Here is a 20,618-nt window from a genome sequence, read left to right as displayed (position 1 = left end):
CATTACCACTTACCACATGCCTAATTTACTTAAATGTATAGGCAACCATGGCATGGTATGTAGTGCATGTTGGTCACATGCCTGGGATTTATTGGACCTGGGAACATTGCTATGCTCAAGTCAATCACTACCTTGATAATTTGCACAAAAAATACAACACAGAAGCCGAAGCTTTGAGGGCCTACTATAGTCATCCGGCTTACCTTGCAAACCATGAGCAACCGGCCTACTATGGTCCAATGAATGCAAACCATGGCCATCCGGTGGCACTAGAGATTGAAGAGAAGCCACCCGCCGGAGATGTGAAGATTAGGAGAATTGCTCCTTGGTCTTGGAAAGATTTCATGCTTTTATTTATGGCTATGGTCATTGCTTTTCTTATTTGAAAGTTGATGTAGGCTTAGTTTCGTAGAATAGTAGGTGGACTTTGTTGTATGTGGTCAATCAAACAATCAATTTGTTCTAGGTGAACATATGCTATTATTTGACTTTGCTGTATGTGGACTTATTATTAGATTTTGCATTAAACATATTATATATATATATATAATATGAACATATGCTATTAGTAGTTGTCCGCAGCCAAAACTAACCACGATCGTGTCACAGCCATGACTCGTCGTCGCCTGTTACCCCATCGCCGAAGAACAGATCAGCAACAAGAAGCGGCTGATATCGCTGGGACAGGAGAGACGCATGATCCGACAAACGGTGATGGTGTCAATCAAGACGGTGAGAATGAGCAGCCATGGACCCCGTCCGGCCTGCTCGATCTGGGTCAAAATGACCAAGATGGCCAGATAACTTTGGTATCTTGTGACTATGTAGCCACACACGCTAATCAATTGGGAGGGTCATAGCTTACTTGGTGTCTCTAGCAGGAGCCTCTGCCGGCCGAGGAGCCAGAGGGTTCGGGTAGCAGGAAGGCCAGATCCAAGCGAGGCGTGTCAAAGATTCCTATTGGTAGGAATGCACACTGGCACATCACTGAATTCGATGAATTCGGGGATCCACTCTCACTACTTATAGCTTTGACCAAATACAAGACTATCCTCGGGTACTTGTTAGGGACTTTATCCCGATTAGGTACAGGAAGTGGATTGGGAAAGATGATGACCCGTGGAGGGTTCCCGAAAGTGAGAAGGATTACATATGGGATATCAAGATCCCAGAGTATTTCACTTTCCCAATGGAGTACGACAAGGAGTTAGTCAAGAAAAAAGCAAAAGAAATCATGCTTCAAGAATTTCAAGGGGACATTGTACAAGAATTTTGTCCTCCAAAATAAAGAGCCAGATTTTGATGGTGGACAATTTAGCAAGCAAAAGGACTTCTGGTAGGATTTCAAGGAATACAGGTTATCCGAGGAGTACTTAGAACTGAGCAGGAAGAATAAGGAGAAAGTGACGAATCCTCATCATCTCGCCTCTTGTGGCTACGCCAAAAAGATGCCAGAATTTGAAGCAGAACTGCAAAAGATGGATCGCCTTGCTGAGGAAGGTGTTCAGGTTGAGACCGCCGATTGGGAGCCCAGATCGGTAATATACTGTATGGGGAGGAATGTAAGGCACACCGAGGACGGGAGCTTTAGCTCCACAAATCAATCCATGAGCGAACTCATCCAGAGGATCTCCTAGGTAACTAAGGAGGTGAGGCAAGGGACTCGCACTTCTAATAGGGAGAAAGACATGCTCACCCAAGCACTCGGAACCAAGGAGCACCCTGGTTGCACTAGAGAAACCGGTGTTGTTCCTTGGAAACTAGCATTCCCCCAAGAATCTAACACTTACTGGAGCCGCTCGAGGGGTAGAGCGGAACAGGAGGTAGAGTATTTGAGGCGACTAAAAGAGATGGAAGATAGAATGGACACACGGATTGAGGTGACTGTTGAAGCACGAGTCCAGCAAATTTTGCTGTCCAAGGGGTTAGGAGTACCACAAAACCCTACTCCTACTGCCTTTAGCCCACAGTTTAGGGGTCGCAGCAGTTGCGGATCGACCCCGCTCGGCGAAGAAGATGCGAATGTGCCTCATCCGGTGGACGGCATCACTGAACCCATCAATGTCAAGTTGTACATCCGTCAAGAATGGACAAAGGACAAGGTGGCACTCAGCCAGGCCTAGCCTACGGGAGACCGGACCATTAATGGCCGCCCAATTCCATAGGGGTACGCTTGCATCACCATTGACAGAATACTTGATAAGAAGTATAACAAGATACACATTGAGTACCCCACAGCGGAAGATAGGCCGAAACTTGGTCATAACAAGGGCTCTCAAGTGGCCTGGCGCAAGTGCTTCATTAAGCTTGACCACAATTGTCCTCTGATGATGAGGACGACTGCGAGTCTTCGCCCACCCGCGATGATCACTCACCATCTCCCAACATAGATCACTCCCCACCTCATCCCTTGCCATCACCCCTGAGAAGATAGAGGTCTCCTTCTATTCCTCCTCGTCCGACTCCATCTTCATCAGCCCCGAGAAAAGAGAAGACTCCTCCTCCTCCTCCTCCTCCATCTTCATCAGCCCCAGGAAAATAGAATTCTCGTCGTCATCCTCCTCCTCCTCCTCCACCTTAGCCCAAAACAAGATCAAGGGCATCCTCGCAGTCACAGAAAAGGTCCTTTGATTCGGTCGCTAATGCTCCCAAAGTGGACCAACAAAAAAGAAAAAGGCCGTTCAGTGACAGCGTTACCACCTTGATGAAAGAAAAATTTACAGCACACATCTCGAAGGAAGATTGTGTTAGTTTCTTCAATCTCTGTGCCTCACTGCCTCCGTGTTTGTTGAAGTCCGAATTTGAAAGGTAAACACAGAATCAATACGCTACAACAAGAGCCAAAGAAATACACAATAAAGATTTAAGGAACATACAGAAGTACGTCGAAGACAACCCAGAATTGACCATGGAAGAGGCTGTGAACATCTATTATGATGTACAAGGGACGGGAACACCGGCAATGAAGTATGAAAGGGGCAATCTTTTGGTCCCCGATCATGAGTATAAAAATTTGACAACATATATGCGCTAGTTACATGAATATTACATGGCACAAGCAACAGAGACGGACGACTTTGGTTTTGAGGTTATTATCCGTTTGCCACATGTTTTTCATTATCCTAAAGAAGAGAAGTTCGATGTCGAGTGGGAGTGCTTGTTTCAGCTATACCAGAAATGCTCTCTCGATACACAAATATTGACACTGTGGACTATGTAAGTACCCTACACACACGATATTACAATTAACTACTCTCTCGAGACACAAATTATTAACTTTTGAGCACTTCCCATGATTTTATGTAGATGTATAGCAAAATTTTGCATTCTAAAAAGAAAATGGGATAACATAGGTTTCTTGGACCCCTTGCGAGTCAATGAGAGGACATGTCTAGGCCTCCATGGATGTGACGTGGAAGACCTGAAACAGAGATTGATTACAGTTTTCGATGAATTCACGATGAAGAACAAAACCCGCATACTTCTAGCCTACAACTGCGAGTATGTGTTCTCGGCTTTTAATTTTATTCTTCTTTTTTCGTTAAGATTATTCGATAATTAGGATTCAGTGATTGCAGCAACTATTTCATCTTCATTTGTGTTAATCTTGCTAAAAATCTGATCGAGGTGTGGGACTCGAAGAAAAAACCATTTCATCATCTAGATGCACTGGTGGCAGTGCTGAATTAGTAAGCGATCCTAATAATATATTATTTTTTAATCACACATACCGCTTTCTAATGTTTCTCCTTTTAATGTTGCTCATTGTCCGAAGAAGACATATCGGTGGGACGCAGGTCCCATTCAAGGTTGTCGAACTAGAGGGAAAGTACCTAAAACAGCCGACGGGAAACAGTGAATGCGGGTTTTATGTAATGTGGGCAATGCTTCGCTACATCGGCAGGAAATCGGAAGAAGCCGATAAGCTGGTGTGTATAATTCCCATTTCATGTATGTCTATTAATAATTTAACAAAATGATTTACTGATTCCTCTTTGGATATCATCTTTTTTGAGCGATAGCGCAAGAAATATAACCACGAAAGGCTGTTAGACATAGAGATCATCGCACTCTTAGCCCAGGTATTGGAAAAAGATAGAGTATTTTCCATTGCACAATCTGTGAAGTACAAGGACCAGTATGGCCTAGAGCGGCTTGCTAGATTATTGTAAGAAGTCCGAGAAGCATTGCACAATCTGTGAAGTTCGAGAATATTTCTTTTTTATTTTGAGAGATCAAGATCCTGATAAGAACATTTGAACTGTAACTGTAACATTTGTAATGTTTAATATTGATGGACCTGTCATCTACGTAGCGTATATAAAGCGAAACCCGATTCCACGAAAAAAATATAAATTAAAATAAATTATAAAATAATAAAATGCGAACGTGACATCACTGCCGGTTAGCAACAAACCGGTAGTGATGGCACTGCCGGCTCAAGCCACAAACCAGCAGCGTTGGCTTAGCCATCACTGTCGGTTCTTGTCATAAACCGGCAGTGATTCTTACGACAACACTGTCGGTTGAAACACAAACCGACAGTGTTGGTGGAACTGAACTCTACCGGGTGGTCTTATGAACCGACAGTGTTGGTGGAACTGAACTCTGCTGGTTGTGTAAAGAACCGGCAGTGAAGTTGAAGAATACTACCGGTTCGTAGGAACCGACAGTGATAACTTACTCTCATCACTGCCCGTATGGTTATGCCGGTTCAAAATCCGACAATGATGGGATATTTTAAACCGGCAGTGAAGTGCTATTTTGACGTATTGACGCTACCAGACAAAGGGAATGGCCGGTTCGGACAATGCCAGCCAAGCTAGCAGCAAGGGCCCAACCAGTGAACTGTGCCAAGCTCGCACACTCCCGGTGCTCATCGCGGCTTGGTCAGAGATAGCCCAAAGAGACGGCGTCAGGCGGGGAGGAGGGTGAGATCAGACTAGGAGATGGTGGGGTTGGTGGGTACTTAGAAACGCCACGTGGGGAACAGACGGGTTCGGGCGGGGAGAAGCCACGGTCGGGGGGATGCAGTTGCACCGGGCATGGTGTTAGGCAGAGAGGAGGCACAAGGCTCGACGAGCTACTCAACACCCTAGGATTTAGCAAGCCTAGTGTGAACAAGAGCTACTCAACGTAGTGATCAAGAACAACTAAGCTATGTCACTAGGAAAGTAGACTAGCTAGGCAAAACACCCTAGGATGACAAGTCATAATATTTCTACACTAGGAAATGAATTGCACAGATGTAAAGAAAAACTGTAGAATGACCAAACCACAAAGAGGATTGCACAAGATATATCCACATGGCCTGGTGCCTTGCTGGCCATGTATATGGTGAGGCGAGTCCAAGGATCACCTTCCTCTACAAGCTCAATGAACCCTCAAGGTCAACTCGTTTATGAGGCAGCTCAATCACAAGGTAGTCGAACAAGCCTGGTATCCACTGTAGTTGCTCTTCGTGTCTCTCCATCGGGGAATGAGCACAAAAGTCTATCACAATGACTACTACAGATTCATCAACACAGTCGGCTCCAAAACACCTATTGCTGCTAGTTCAGGGCCTCGGCGGTGAAAGTGGGTGGTGATAACCATAGTCATCACCACCGGTTCGTGTTTCCAACCGGTGGTGATTAGCATTTCATGAAATCCTAAAATCAGGCAAAAAAGTAAAATTTTGAATTTTAAATTGTGAGAACTTGAAAAAAAATTAAGACCGCAAATGATTTCAAATGAAACAATCGTCAACTACAAATTTATATATCTCATCAAGATTTACAACTTTGGTTTTGGTCATTTTTTCATCTGAGTTCGTTTGGACAATTCAAAAAAAAATTGAATTTTCAAAATATGTGAACACGAAACAAAATTTTAGAATACCTAAATAATCTTAGATGAAAAAGTCATATAAAATTCATCTTCATCCGACTTGATTTGAAAAAGTTATTAGTTTCACTGTGTTGCACCAATGGTTATTGTCGCCGGTTCGTAATAAATACCATTGGTGGAAAAAAATCACCGCTAGTTGGTAACACGAACCATCTGATGATGATGGACTACCACCGTCGATTCATGTTACCAACCGGTGGTGAAAATCATCCCATTTTCACCAAGGTTTGTAACACAAACTGTCGGTGAAAAGTATCACCAACGATTCAGGGCAAACCAACGGTGAAAAAATAAATCTTATATAACTAAATAGGATATCCCTATTAGCTTATTTTCCTGGTTTCTCCTTAAGCCACGTCATCCATCAGGGCGTCCCACATTCACAAAGTCATTACGCATCTGTAGCCAAAGCGTCCCTCCCATTAGTGCTGATCAAGAGACTGGCCAACGTGGACCATGATTCTTTTCGTGATCGATCAAATGGAGGAGCCACTCAGAACATACAACGACGTTTTATTAATCAAGCCTTCCGTTTCTTCCCATTGAATACCTCGGCAATTTTAGGCCACCTGCACAATCCGCAGGGACGCGCTGCACAGGGGGGCCGCTCCAGTGTCTCCCCTTGGCTCAGCCTGCCGCCACCGGAGCTGAAGCAAACCAACTGAAAAAATTGCAGGGAAAAGAAGAGCCGCATCGGGCGTCGGCATGACGGAAGCCCACCACGCTCGACTTCCTTGCCCGGGAGCTGCGGCAACTGCAATCCGTATGCCCCTCTCATAATTCTCTTTTTTCTTTTTCTTTTTTCTATCTTTTCAGATCTTCAAGGTTTTCTTCTCAGATGCTTTCCAAAAATGAAAGTTCGCTTCTCCGATGAACCTTTGGTCTTTCTCGATCTCTTGCTTTCTAATTAAAATTTGATTGCTTCTTTCTTCGATTGAAGATGCGACGGGACATTGGATGATGGTTTCACCTTGGCTGCTCCGTCTCGCTCTCTTCCAGACTTCCACGGGCGCCAATGCTGTTTCACCGGAGCCGCTCCGCCTCGGCCTCTTCAGTGCGTCGCCATGCCATTCATGTCCTGCGCGTGCCTGGCGTCCTTGTTAGATTTAATGTGGGCCACGCCCATACATTATCTAATTAAATCAAATAAATTCTAAGGCTCGTATTAAAAAATGTGCGCGATATTATTTAGTCACATACGGGATTTTGACTGGATGTTAACTTGACTTATGTGTGCTGGCTATGTATGCCTACATTGGATGGTTGAGTGGAGGCATGGCCGTGCCGTGCCGTGCGAAGGCTGATGAGACTCACGCGGTGCAGAACATGAAAAGTTTTGCCACTCAAGTCATTTATGGGCAGGAGTGATGGGAGTTTTTGCCCTCAATTGGGAAAGTTAATGCGGTAATGACGGGAGTTTCTGCACCCAAAGTGAAAATTGATGAGGAAGGTTACGGGAGTTTCTACCCTTAGTTGGGAAAGTTAATGCGATAATGACGGGAGTTTGGGAGTTTCTGCACCCAAAGTGGAAATTAATGAGGATGGTTACGGGAGTTTTTCTCCCGTAGCGTCGTGCCTCCTCCTACGCTTCCTCTCCCGCTGGCGTCGCGTCCTCTCCGCTCCCTGCTGGCCCGAGAGCTCGGGAATAGCCTCCGCTTCCTCTCCCGCTCTCCCGTAGCGTCGCACCTCCTGCTCCGGTTTCTCTCCTGCTGGCGTCGCGCCCTCTTCACTCCCTGCTGGCCCGAGAGCACGGGAACAGGGAGAGCAAGCCTCCGAAACCGGGTCATCTTCGTGTTCATCTACTCGGGTGAAGGGCGGCCATCAGGTTTTTGGGGAGCGACCACGCGAGCCTCCTCCTCCGCTTCCTCTCCTACTAGCGTCGCGCCCTCTCCGCTCCCTGCTGGCCCGAGAGCACGGGAATAGGGAGAGCAGGCCTCCAAAACCGGGTCATCTCCGTGTTCATCTGCTTGGGTGAAGGGCGGCCATCAAGTTTTGGGGGAGCGACCACGCGATTGCTGGATTGTTCGACAACTTCATCTTCTTCCCGGTGTTCGTGGCAGTGACGGGAGATCGACACTGCAACCTCTCTGCACTGCATCGAGCGGGACGACTACTCCAACATGCGCTATGTCGACTAGCGCAACCGGCTCTGGTGCCGCTGGGTATGTTCTAATTCATCCCCTATCGTCAACGATTAAAATCATGGTTATTAGTATTATCTACATGTTCATGTCACTTAGATCACACGTGCACATATACGAGGCCACAAACCTATTCTTAATATTTTTCTGGATTAAATTAATACTAAAATTATCTAAATCTCTAACGGTCCTCGCCTATGCGAGGCGCCACGACGTGAAGGAGCTCCTCCCTGCGCGGCCCCACGGCAGGCACCGGGAGGCGCCATCACCTTGGCCAAAAGCCAAGCGTTTCTGAATGCTCCTCCAAAACCGGATGTTGACTCGACTTATGTGTGCTGGTTATGTCTGCCTACATTGGATGGTTGAGTGGAGGCATGGCTGTGCCGTGCCGTGCTAAGGCTGACGAGACGCACGCGGTGCAAAGTATGAAAAGTTTTGCCACTCAAACCATTTGTGGGCAGGAGTGACAGGAGTTTCTGCCCCCAATTGGAAAAGTTAATGTGGTAACGACGGGAGTTTCTGCACCCAAAGTGGAAATTGATGAGGAAGGTTACGGGATTTCAAGCCATTTGTGGGCAGGAGTGACGGGAGTTTCTACCCCCAATTGGGAAAGTTAATGCGGTAATGATGGGAGTTTCTGCACCTAAAGTGGAAATTAATGGGGAAGGTTACGGGAGTTTTTGCCCTCAATTGAGAAAGTTAATGCAACAATGACGGGAGTTTGGGAGTTTCTGCACCCAAAGTGAAAATTAATGAGGAAGGTTACGGGAGTTTTTCTTCTGTAGCGTCGCGCCTCCTCCTCCTCTTACTCTCCCGCTGGTGTCGCGCCCTCTCTGCTCCCTGCTGGCCTGAGAGCACCAGAATAGCCTCCGCTTTCTCTCACTACGTCAGATATGATTTCTAGGGACGGCTAATGGACATTTGTAGGGGCGGTTCGGCCAGCTGCCCCTACCATACCGTCTCTACAAATCATACATTTATAGGGGCGGTTCCCAGACCGCCCCTACAAATCGATTTGTAGGGGCGGCTGAAAACACCAGCCTAGAAAATGGCTGTGCTCGCTGCAAACACCAAATAGATTGCTACTGTTCCTATAACAGCTAGCATGCACTACAGCCTACAGCCACAGTCTAAAAATATCACAGCCGATCAAGCCCAATATTTCTACTCACTACTCACCTAAAGAATTCCCAATATTAATAACAATAAGTTTCTGTTTCATGATAGAATGAACAAGTACAAAACAAATACAGTTAAGATGCCTCAAGCACTAGCTAGAATTCGCATTATTAATAACAATAATTTAATTAAATGATGTAAAAACACAACACTAATTTGGCGTTATCGATCAAAAGTTGAACAGACCAGTAAACAGACAAAACTAGTAGGCGTTAAGCGCAGAGTACACAGCAGAAATCAGTTCACTGAACCACAACATGAATATATCAGTACACTGAATCTTACCGACGCTGTGAGTCGAATGGCCTGAAGTTTGGTCCGAGAGTTGAGGAACGACGTCGGCTGTCGGTTTCTTGACTGTCGTCCTCTCCGTCGTGGTCGTTCGAAGAAGCAGGGGTCGGCGTCGTACCCGCGCCGAAAAGCGCCTTCGTGGCCCCGTGTCTCATCGTCGTGGATGCCAGCGGCCGCCTCGCGCGCGCTGGTGCTGGCGTCGGCGTCGTGTACCCTGGGGTCGCCGTCGTCGACATGGGTTGCCGCTCCGTCTCCGTTGTTGCCGCGGCCGCCGGGGAGGTCGCCATCTACTACCCTTTGAAAACCTAACTGGCGGCAGCCTTGTCCCCTGGTGATTAGATTAGGGTGGGGGTGTTAATTGGGTTTTGGAGGGGGCAGGCGCGGTGGTATACAGCGGCAAAAACGTTTAGGCCCCGTTCGCTTCCTGGGGATTGGCCGCCGGGAAGAACTTCGGGCTGGATTCATTACTTAATTTATACTGAACTTTTCACATCAGGAATGGTTCCTCACGTCATACCGGCTAAACGAATGGAGCCTTAGGGAAAAAAACGCCGGGTATTTGGCATTCCCTGCTTTGTTTTTTGCTGGAAGGCAGCCGCCAGGGTCTTTTCGGATTGGTGATGACGGCGGCATTTGTAGATTTTGAAATTTGCTCAAAAAAATTAGATTACCAAAATTTGGTAGTTATCGAGGTCTCCAAATTTGGATCAAATCGATGAAATACATATACATATGTTATAATAGGCTAATGAGTTTATCAAAAGTTGGGTCAATCTAGAAAAAATCATATGAACAAAACAAATATGAGATGTATTCATATGGAAAAAGATTTATGTCATCAATGATTCACTTCGCCCACTCGCCTACAATGGACTATAGAGCTGATAGGGATGAAAACGGATCGGATCAAGGCGGATTAAGGCTGGACGAAAAACTCGAAACTCATTAGCTTGCTCGACGCGCGTCAAACTCGGCTCGACTCGGCTTGGAGTATTTTTCTAACGAGCCGGGCTTGTATTTCAGGTCATTAGCATAGTTGGCCTTGCAGCCCAAGCCCGTCGGCCCGGCCCAAGCACGGCCTGGCCCAGAGGAGCAGGCTGTGCCTGGGCCTTACCCCAGGCACGTGGGCCGGCACGGCACGGCCTGCTATAGAACAGCCGGCCCGCTAGCGGCCCGACCTGCTGCCTGACCCCGGCTCCCCGCGCCCCCCACGTCGCCCCGCATATATAAGCGGGGAGTCCCTAGTCACCCAGTCGCCTCGCCTCCTTGCCTGCTCCGCTCCGCTCTCCGCTCTCAACCCTAACCCTAATCCCCACTCGCTCGTCGGCTCTCGCCCGGTCGCCTCACCGGCGGCCGACTCCGCAGTCCGCTCTACTCCAAACCCTAACCCTAATCCCCACTCGCTCGTCGGCTCGCCGTGGCGCAATCTCTGCTCTCTCTCTCTCTCTCTCTCTCTCTCTCTCTCTCTCTCTCTCTCTCTCTCTCTCTCTCTCTCTCTCTCTCTCTCTCGCCCGCATCGGCCGCATCCACAATCTTGCGAATCTAAGCTCTCTCTCGTGATCTACTGATCTCGTCCGTCGTCCTCGACTCTGGTGACCTCGATTCGCCTATCTGACCCTGTCTCCACTCTCCTCCCTTCTCCCTCTCTCCTCTCTCGCTCTCGATGAACTATGTGAGTTCGTGATCGTGTTCCCGTCCGTCCCTCCTCCGTCGTTCGCCATCGTTTCTAATCAGTCTCTCTCCTCTGGGTGGCCCTCGTCTTCTCTGGCACCGGGCTCCGGTTTTGCAGGTACTCCACTAACCCTAACCCTAACCCTAACCCTAGATCTGTCTTCTCCACTTCTTGTGTCTGGATCTGTATCTCTATCTCTCTGACTCTCTGTTTTTCTCCTCCATGCAGGTCGGTTGTCGATGCCTCGTCGTCCTCTTCCTATGGCATAGACCACCACTAGAGATCTTGGTAAGCTGTTTACCGAACGTCGTGATAAGATTAAGAATTTTGTGTTCCTGCTGCTTCTTCTGTTGCTTTGACTTCAGATATTTGGTATGGTAATGCTAAGGAGGACTATATTAGTGTTGTTGCTCACTATGTGAATGCTGATTGGGAGTTACAGAAAAGGGTTATTTGTCTTAGGCTGAGTGAAGTTAAACATTCTGGTGAAAACGTTGCTGAAAGAATTGCTGCTGTGGTTGAGGAGTATTGTCTGATTGACAAGGTTTTCTCTGTCACTCCAGACAATGCTTCTTCTAATGCTAAGGCTATGAACACTTTGACACCTCTATTTGCTTGTTAGTTGGGTCCTGATCCTTCACCTGATCCTAGTAACCGTAAGTACACTCTTGTACATCAACGTTGTGCTTGTCATATCATTAATCTCATTGTAAAATCTTGATTAAAGAGGTTGAAACCTTACACAGAAGATTTTAGAACTGCAATGAAGGGACCGTGACACCTAAGAGGGGGGGTGAATTAGGCAACTTAAAAATTTTAACTCTAAACTATGGCCTCTTTTTCTAATCCTAGCAAAACCTATGCAATAGATAAACTATCTAGATGTGCAACTATGGTTTTGCTAGTGTGTTGCTATCTCTACCACAAACATAGTAAAGTAATCAATGTAAATGCGGAAGCTAAAGAGCAAGGTAGAGATATGTAAACTCCCGTCGATGACTCCGGTATTTTTACCGAGGTATCGAGAAGCGCGCAAGCTTCCCCCTAGTCCTCGTTGGAGCCCCTTGCAAGGGCCAAGCTCCCGGTCGGGTAACTCCGTGGATAGCCTCGGGCCTTCCCCACGCGCAAGTGGGTCTCCGACGTGCCTTCCGGCAAGCCTCTCTCGGATGCTCCCCGCCGTCTTCACTATCAAGCTTACGACCGAAATGCCGCGGGCCTTGTTCCCTCTGGTACACGGTGGCGGCCACACCACAAACGCGGTTGGTGTGATCTCGCAAGACATCAAGCCCCTCCGATGTACAACAATGGTGCTCGCAAGCACCGAGTGGTAAGAGGTATGCAAACCTCACTAAACACTAGGCCTAAACCTAGAGCAAGCGCATAAGCGGTGGTCTAATCAACCTAAGCACTTCGCAAAGCACCTACGCTAATCACCTAATGAATCACTAAGCACTATGCAAGTGGAGATCACTAAAATGGTGTATCAACACCCTTGGTATGTTTCCTCAGCTCCACACTTCTCAAATGGCCGGTTGGGGGTTGTATTTATAAGCCCCACTGAGAAAGTAGCCGTTGGGGTCGAACTCTCACGAAACTGCTACTGACCGGACGCTGAATCGTCCTGACCAGACGCGTTCGGTCGTCCCGATCGTTGAGCCGGCAATATACTGATCGAACGCTGGCCAGCTTCCGGTCACCTGCCACCGGACGTGTCCGGTCGCAGATTTGCCGCTCTGGAACCTCTCTGTACTCGATCGGACGCTGCTTTCCTGCGTCCAGTCGGTTTCGTCGCCCGCGTCCGGTCGTCCCGATTGTAGAGCTACCGGTCTAGCGTTCGGTTGTCCCAACTGCAGAGCCACCGGTCCAGCATCCGGTCGTCCCGACTGCCGAGCCACCAGCGTCCGGTCCAATGTCCGGTCGCCTCTGCGAGCTCGTTTCTTCGTGATCTTTTGTACGGCTTGGTTCCAATCTTCATGCTTGGACTTTGCTTGATCTCTTGGGTCTTCTCTTGTGCTCCTAAGGTCTTGCTTGAGGTGTTGATCATCGGATCATCACGTCGCCTTCGTCCAAGTTACGTCTTGCACCCTATTGAACTACAAAATAAACACTTGCAAATTCATTAGTCCAATTTGGTTGTGTTGGACATCAAACACCAAAATTCAAAGTAAATGGGCCAAGGGTCCATTTTCCTTACAATCTCCCCCTTTTTGGTGATTGATGCCAATACGACCAAAGCAAGCAAATAATAAGAATTTGGAAGTTAAAAACTACCTACTTGCTAGGATGCAATGCAAAGGGCAAGGTTATATGATACTAATTGACAGATACCAATTAAAACTTTATTTAAAAGCTTGTCTTGTCCTTGCAAATGTCCCCATGTGATATTATGGATTAAAGCCTAGCTTTCTAAAAAAAATTCTCCCATTACTTAGACTAACCCATAATTCACTTTTCTCCCTTTCTCGGACCATTACTACTTGTAACTAAATGCTTGTCTTTGGTCCTTCAAATTCTTCCCCTTTGGCATCAAACACCGAAAAGGAAGACATTAGTAGCACAAGGGAGGGTCAACTTTCGTGATCCTTTGTATAGAGTGAAATGGATCACAAAATTTGACTCTCACATTATATAGACTAAGCTCCCCCTAAATATATGCATACATATGGTAGAAAGCAAAACATATGCATAATTAGCAATTTATTGTACAAGAGAGTTTTATCTATATAATGCATGGAGAAAGCATATAAATATGAAATGAAATCAACATGATGATGCCAATTGAAGAATGCTGCTTAACTCTGGAGACTCTAATTTCCTTACAATGAGACTACTACACATGTGATAGGTTTGAAAAATTGATACCATTTGAACAATTGTTAGTCTCAAAGCATCCAAGTTGTAGAATTACTCCCCCTACATATGTGCACACACATGTGGAACACTTTGTAGGAATCATGCACATTGATTTTTGAATCAAAATACCACTTGAAAGATGACTTCTCATGAATGTGAGAATCATTTTCAAAAATGATATTCGGGAGAGACTATCTACAATTTGGACTTTGGCACATATTAGATAAACAAAAGTAGGACAAGCTATGTGCCGTGCTCCTAAACAATTTTAAACCATGTAGGTTTGCTCCAAGGGTTGATAATGAAACCGAGCAAGCCTACCATATGATATACCTATTGAATGCATGACAAAAGATTTAAGCATGTAAATGCAAACATAGGCATGAAAGATAACTAGATGCTTTAAGAGTATATCAATTAAAAAACAAAACCAATTGAAATGAATACTAATTGAAAGTAATGACATCTAGTTACCTATCATGGGAAGGGGAATTTGGGTCCATTGTATTCACTAACCTACTTGGCAATGACTTTGTCCATCATGATGCACCCCATGAAATGCACCCAAACTTTGCCAAGTCTCCAAATTCCCCGAAGTCCGATGGACTTCTCACTTCCCTTTCGGGATCCAAACCTTCTTGGTGCTCTTCATGTTTGAAATGATTTCCTTTGGCACCCAAAAGTGTTTGACCCCATTGTTGGCTTGCTTGTTCACCTTGATGGCCACCACCTTGTCATTTTTCTTCTTCTTCAAGAGATAAGGTGTGGAGGCCTTCTTGTCCACCTTGTTGGTGTAGGTGTTGGAGAGCTTGCTTGTTTCCTTTTTCTCTTTCTTCTTTGCTCCTCCCCCATTCTTCACCTTGCACTCATAGGACTTGTGACCTTCCTTGTGACACATGTAACAAACCATGGTTTGTCCTTCATCAAGCTTCTTCACTCCCTTGACGGTGTTATCTTGATGAAGTTGGGTTTGCTTCGCCTTGCCTTTCACTTGAGTCAAGTCCTTGGTGAGGCGAGCTACTTCTTGCTTGAGTTGCTCATTCTCCTTTGCAACCTCTTGTGTGCATGTATCTACAACAACTTTCTCAACACAAACTTGGTTGCACAAAGGTGAGTCTAAACATAAATCATTGCAAGAAGTAGAGGCATCCTTTTTAGACATATTAAAGATAGAACTTTTCTTTTTAGATACCTTGGTGGGGGTTGTGCTAACAGCTTCAAGATTAGCAACTTTATTGGTTAGCTCATCACAATGTTTGCACATAGTTTCCATTTTAGCAAGCAAACTACTATAGGCTTCTTGTGAGCTAGCGAACTTTTCTTCTAATTTTTCATTTTTCTTTAAGAGTTGCTCATCATTGATTGTGCATGCATTTGTTGTTGCACTAGCCTCAAGTTTCTCAATTTTAGTAGATAGTTCAACATTGATATTAGCAAAGTTCTCATATTGTTCAAGCAAGGTTTTGTATGCTTTTTGTGAACTATCTAGCCTTTCTTTTAAACTTTTGAGCTTCTTGTGTTGACTAGTGCAAGCTTTAGCATAATTAAGATTTTCTTGCACAAGTTCATGATAAGAAGGCATATCATCATCACTATCACTCTCACTAGAGGAAGAGCTTTCGTTACCTCGTGCCATAAGGCACACACGAGAAGAGCTTGATGATGAGTGCTTGTGGCCTCGCCTCTTATGATGGGGTTCTTCTTCACTTGAAGAATCATCCCATGATCTTATCGATGTGAGGGCTTGGTTCTTGCATGCCTTCTTCTTTGTCTTGGGTGTGGGCTTGTTTGGACAAACTTCCACAAAGTGCCCCAACTCGCCGCATCCATAGCATCCTCTCTTTCTTTGCTCATTTCTTTGATTTGAGAAAATGAAATCTTGAATTTGGATGGGCACACCCTTGACATTGAGCTTTTGGATCATCTTCTCCACCTTGTTGATCACTTTGATTGATTCTTCATCAAAATCGGAGGTGGAGGAGGAAGATTGATCATCACTTGAATCTTCATCATCATCATCGTCCTCATCTTCTTCTTCATCTTCACTTGAGGAATTTGAGCTTGAGCTTGTCTCAACTTGCTTGCCCTTCATCTTCTTTTTCTCGCTACAAGCGAGAGCTTTGCCTTTGCTTGATGAAGAAGCTTCTTCTTGACCCATCTTACGTGACATTTCAAATGCCACTAACTTGCCAATGGCTATGTCTGGGGTCATGTTGCTCAAGTCCCCCATATTGTGAAGGATGGTGATGATGCTTGCATATTTCTTTTGTGGTAGTACGGAGATGATCTTCCTCACGATGTCCGCATCATCTAGCTTTAATAATCCTATAGAATGGAGCTCATTGATAATTAGTTTCAAACGAGAATACATATCACGAACAAGCTCATCATCATTCATAGTAAAGAAATCATAGTTTTGTTTTGCTAGACAATGTTTTTGCTCACGGACATTGCTTGTGCCATCATGGATCTCTTGGAGTTCTAACCAAATTTCATGTGTCGTATTTAAAGTGAATACTTGGTTAAAAACATCCATACTAAGTGATTCAAACAAGCAATTTTTAGCTCTAGCATTGAAGTGCATTTCTTTTTCATCACTCTTTGTGGGTTTTTTGGGATTCTTGATGGGTTTCATCCCATCACGAGTGACTCTCCATACACCCAAATCAACCGCCTTAAGGTGGCAAGCCATTCTAGCTTTATAGTATGGGAAGTTAGTGCCATCAAAGTGCGGAGGCCTAGCGGTATCCATCCCAACCACTCTAAATAGCGTCGGCTTAATGGCGGTTAAGCCAAAGGTCCAAATTGAGCCAACCGGCTCTGATACCAATTGAAGGGACCGTGACGCCTAAGAGGGGGGTGAATTAGGCAACTTAAAAATTCTAACTCTAAACTATGGCCTCTTTTTCTAATCCTAGCAAAACCTATGCAATAGATAAACTATCTAGATGTGCAACTATGGTTTTGCTAGTGTGTTGCTATCTCTACCACAAATATAGTAAAGTAATCAATGTAAATGCGGAAGCTAAAGAGCAAGGTAGAGATATGCAAACTCCCGTCGATGACTCCAGTATTTTTACTGAGGTATTGAGAAGCGCGCAAGCTTCCCCCTAGTCCTCGTTGGAGCCCCTCACAAGGAATCCCTCGCAAGGGCCAAGCTCCCGGTCGGGTAACTCCGTGGATAGCCTCGGGCCTTCCCCATGCGCAAGTGGGTCTCCGACGTGCCTTCCGGCAAGCCTCTCCCGGATGCTCCCCGCCGTCTTCACTATCAAGCTTCCGGCCAAAACGCCACGGGCCTTGTTCCCTCCGGTACACAGTGGTGGCCACACACAAATGCGGTTGGTGTGATCTCACAAGACTTCAAGCCCCTCCGATGTACAACAATGGTGCTCGCAAGCACCGAGTGGTAAGAGGTATGCAAACCTCACTAAACACTAGGCCTAAACCTAGAGCAAGCGCATAAGTGGTGGTCTAATCAACCTAAGCACTTCGCGAAGCACCTACGCTAATCACCTGATGAATCAATAAGCACTATGCAAGTGGAGAGCACTAAAATGGTGTATCAACACCCTTGGTATGTTTCCTCAGCTCCACACTTCTCAAATGGCCAGTTGGGGGTCGTATTTATATGCCCCACTGAGAAAGTAGCCGTTGGGGTTGAACTCCCACGAAACTGCTACTGACCGGACGTTGAATCGTCCTGACCGGATGCGTCCGGTCGTCCTGACCGTTGAGCTGGCAATATACTGATCGGACGCTGGCTAGCATCCGGTCGCCTACCACCGGACGCGTCCGGTCACAGATTTGCCGCTCTGGAACCTCTCTATACTCGATCGGACGCTGCTTTCCTATGTTCGGTCGGTTTCGCCGCCCGCGTCTGGTCGTCCCGACTGCAGAGCTACCGGTCCAGCATCCGATTGTCCCGACTGCAGAGCCACCGGTCCAGTGTCCGGTCGTCCCGACTATCGAGCCACCAGCGTCCGGTCCAGCGTCCGGTCGCTTCTGCGAGCTCATTTCTTCGTGATCTTTCGTACGGCTTGGTTCCAATCTTCATGCTTGGACTTTGCTTGATCTCTTGGGTCTTCTCTTGTGCTCCTAAGGTCTTGCTTGAGGTGTTGATCATCAGATCATCACGTCGCCTTCGTCCAAGTTACGTCTTGCACCCTATTGAACTACAAAATAAACACTTGCAAATTCATTAGTCCAATTTGGTTGTGTTGGACATCAAACACCAAAATCCAAAGTAAATGGGCCAAGGGTCCATTTTCCTTACATGCAATTAACTTCTTCAATTCCTCTAATCAAAGAATTGCATTGTTCAAGGAATACTGTAATGCTAAGGGTGTTAGACCTATAAAGTTTGGCTTGGATATGGATGTTAGATGGAATTTTACTTACCTGATGCTTAAACACTTGGTTCCATACAAGAATGTCTTTTCTGTGTTCATTAATTCCCATTATGGTTCACAATTATTGACTACAAATCATTGGTACTTTGCTGAGAAGTTATTGAAGTTCCTGGAACTCTTCTATGACTCCACTATTGTTCTGTCTGGTGTTTATTATCCTACAAGTTCACTTGTTCTGCACCATATCCTAGAGATTGCTTCTCATTTACATGCATGTGAAAAAGAACAAAATCTGAGAGCTATTGTATATCCTATGAAGCTTAAGTTCCGTAAATATTGGCAGGACATACCTCTGTTATATTCATATGCATTCATTCTTGATCCTAGAGCTAAGATGAGAGGTTTCTTTAATGTGCTGCAATTACTTGATGAATACACTGGTTCTGAGTATAGTACATACTATGCTAATGTCAAAACTGAATTATATAAACTGTTTAACAAATATGAGAGCAAGCTTGGTGCGGCTAGGTCTCAAAGGATTGCACAACCATCACATCATACAGGTAAGAAAAAGCAGGCATGGAAAAGAATCATTGGCCGTGGATCAGGTGTTGTTGGTCCTTCCCCTCTCCCTGCCACTTCATCTTCATCTACTTCTACTATTTGTGAGCTCTCAGCTTACTTAGATAGTGACAATGTCACTTCTTATGAGGATGATTTTGACCTACTTCTGTGGTGGTGTGACCACAAGCTAACCTTTCCAATCCTGTCTATAATGGCTAGAGATATCATATCAGTTCCTGTATCTACTGTCTCTTCGAAGTCTTGTTTCAGTTTGACAGGTAGGATAATTGAGGAACGGCAGCGGCGCTTGTCACCAGAGATTGTGGAGATGCTGACCTGCATAAAGGACTGGGAGTTAGGAGAAAAAAGAAAACAACATGTTGTTGACAACCAAGAGCCGGAAAACTCCTTCCAGAACTTGTACCTTGATGAAGATGAACCTGCTGATGGTGCTCCTGGTACCTAGTGAGGTTGAGACTTGACTTTTGAGAGTGTGTGGGTGATCTGTGACTGTGAAAGGGTGAGTGTGACTGTGAAAGACTTGTCTATCATTTGAACAATGGTTAATTAAGAGTTGGCTGCACTCTTTTTTCCTTTCTAGGGTTTCTCACAAGGGTAAGTTTTACCTAGAAAGGTTTTTAATGAGGCAGCATTGCACTAAACAGCTCATTTTGGTTATTTTTGTTATCTGTCAGCTTTGGAGTTTGGAGTTTGATATTTGATATCTCTGTTGGACTGTGAATGTATCGGACATTTGGACTTTGATTCTGAGAATGTATGAAACTGTGATCTGTGAATGTATCGGACATTTGGACTTTGATTCTGTGGATGTATGAAACTGTGATCTGTGAATGTATGAAACTTTGATTCTGTGAATGTATGAAACTGTGATCTGATCTGTGAATGTATTGGAGATTATGTGAAACTGTGATCTGTTTGTGAATGCAAGGGTAACGGGTCGTGGGCTGGCACGGCCCGTAATTCAGGTCGTGCTTCGCGGGCTGGCCCGGCACGGAAATCGGCCCATAGGGCCGTGCCTGAGCCGAAGGCCGGGCCCGTGGCCCAGTAAGGCACGGCCCGGAGGGCACGGCGTGCCCTGCCGGCCCGTTGGCTATCGGGCCGTGCTGGCACAGGCCCGTGCCGTGCCGGGCTGGCACAGGCCCGTTGGCCATCTATAGTCGTTAGAGATAATGAGCCAGCTCGAGGTGGCAAACGAGCCGAGCCGAACTAGCACTCCACCTCCGTTGGCTTAACGAGTCCCTGAGCTAGCTCGAGCTGGACCGAGCCGAGCCGAGCTGGCTCGATATCCACCTCTAGAGCGGATTTATATAGTCGAGTACTATGTTGATGCACCGACTACAATTAACACTTAATAAGTTATCCTCACTAACAAATGAAAAGTTAGTATGCTATAAGAGTATAATAAGAGTATAAGAGCAGCAGCAGCAGTAGTTGTTGTCGTCGTCGTCGTAGCCATAGTAGCAATATGAGTATGGCAAGTAGTATAGCTATTCTAAGCATAAGAGTATAGCTATATGAGTATGGGAAGTAGTAGTTGTCGTCGTCGTGGTCGTGGTCGTCATCAATGTAGTAGCTATATGAGTATGGCAAGCAGTACAGCTATAAGAGTATAGCTATTGTAATCTAAGCATAAGAGTATAGCTATATGAGTATGGCAAG

At 45.8% G+C, this 20,618-nt stretch overlaps 1 protein-coding gene and 1 pseudogene across 1 annotated transcript; one reads left to right on the top strand and one right to left on the bottom strand.

The window, feature by feature from the left end:
• Window positions 1-7,676, bottom strand: part of LOC136543672 (uncharacterized) — a 32,755-nt pseudogene extending 25,079 nt beyond the window's left edge.
• Window positions 7,677-18,396: 10,720 nt separating this feature from the next.
• Window positions 18,397-19,404, top strand: LOC136543671 (zinc finger BED domain-containing protein RICESLEEPER 2-like). The gene has a single exon (XM_066536055.1). It carries the CDS (start codon window positions 18,397-18,399, stop codon window positions 19,402-19,404), a length of 1,008 nt encoding a protein of 335 aa, XP_066392152.1.
• The last annotated feature ends 1,214 nt before the right edge of the window (window positions 19,405-20,618 follow it).

This window comes from Miscanthus floridulus, chromosome 3 (genome assembly GCF_019320115.1).
Source record: "Miscanthus floridulus cultivar M001 chromosome 3, ASM1932011v1, whole genome shotgun sequence".
Taxonomy (NCBI): domain Eukaryota; kingdom Viridiplantae; phylum Streptophyta; class Magnoliopsida; order Poales; family Poaceae; genus Miscanthus; species Miscanthus floridulus.
The sequence above is the reverse complement of the archived record's forward strand: the minus strand, read 5'-3'. Positions and strand labels throughout refer to the sequence as shown.

What these genes read in the sequence shown, in the direction of transcription:
- LOC136543671 (XM_066536055.1), top strand. Translation starts at nt 18,397, where the DNA reads ATGGATGTTAGATGGAATTTTACTTACCTGATGCTTAAACACTTGGTT.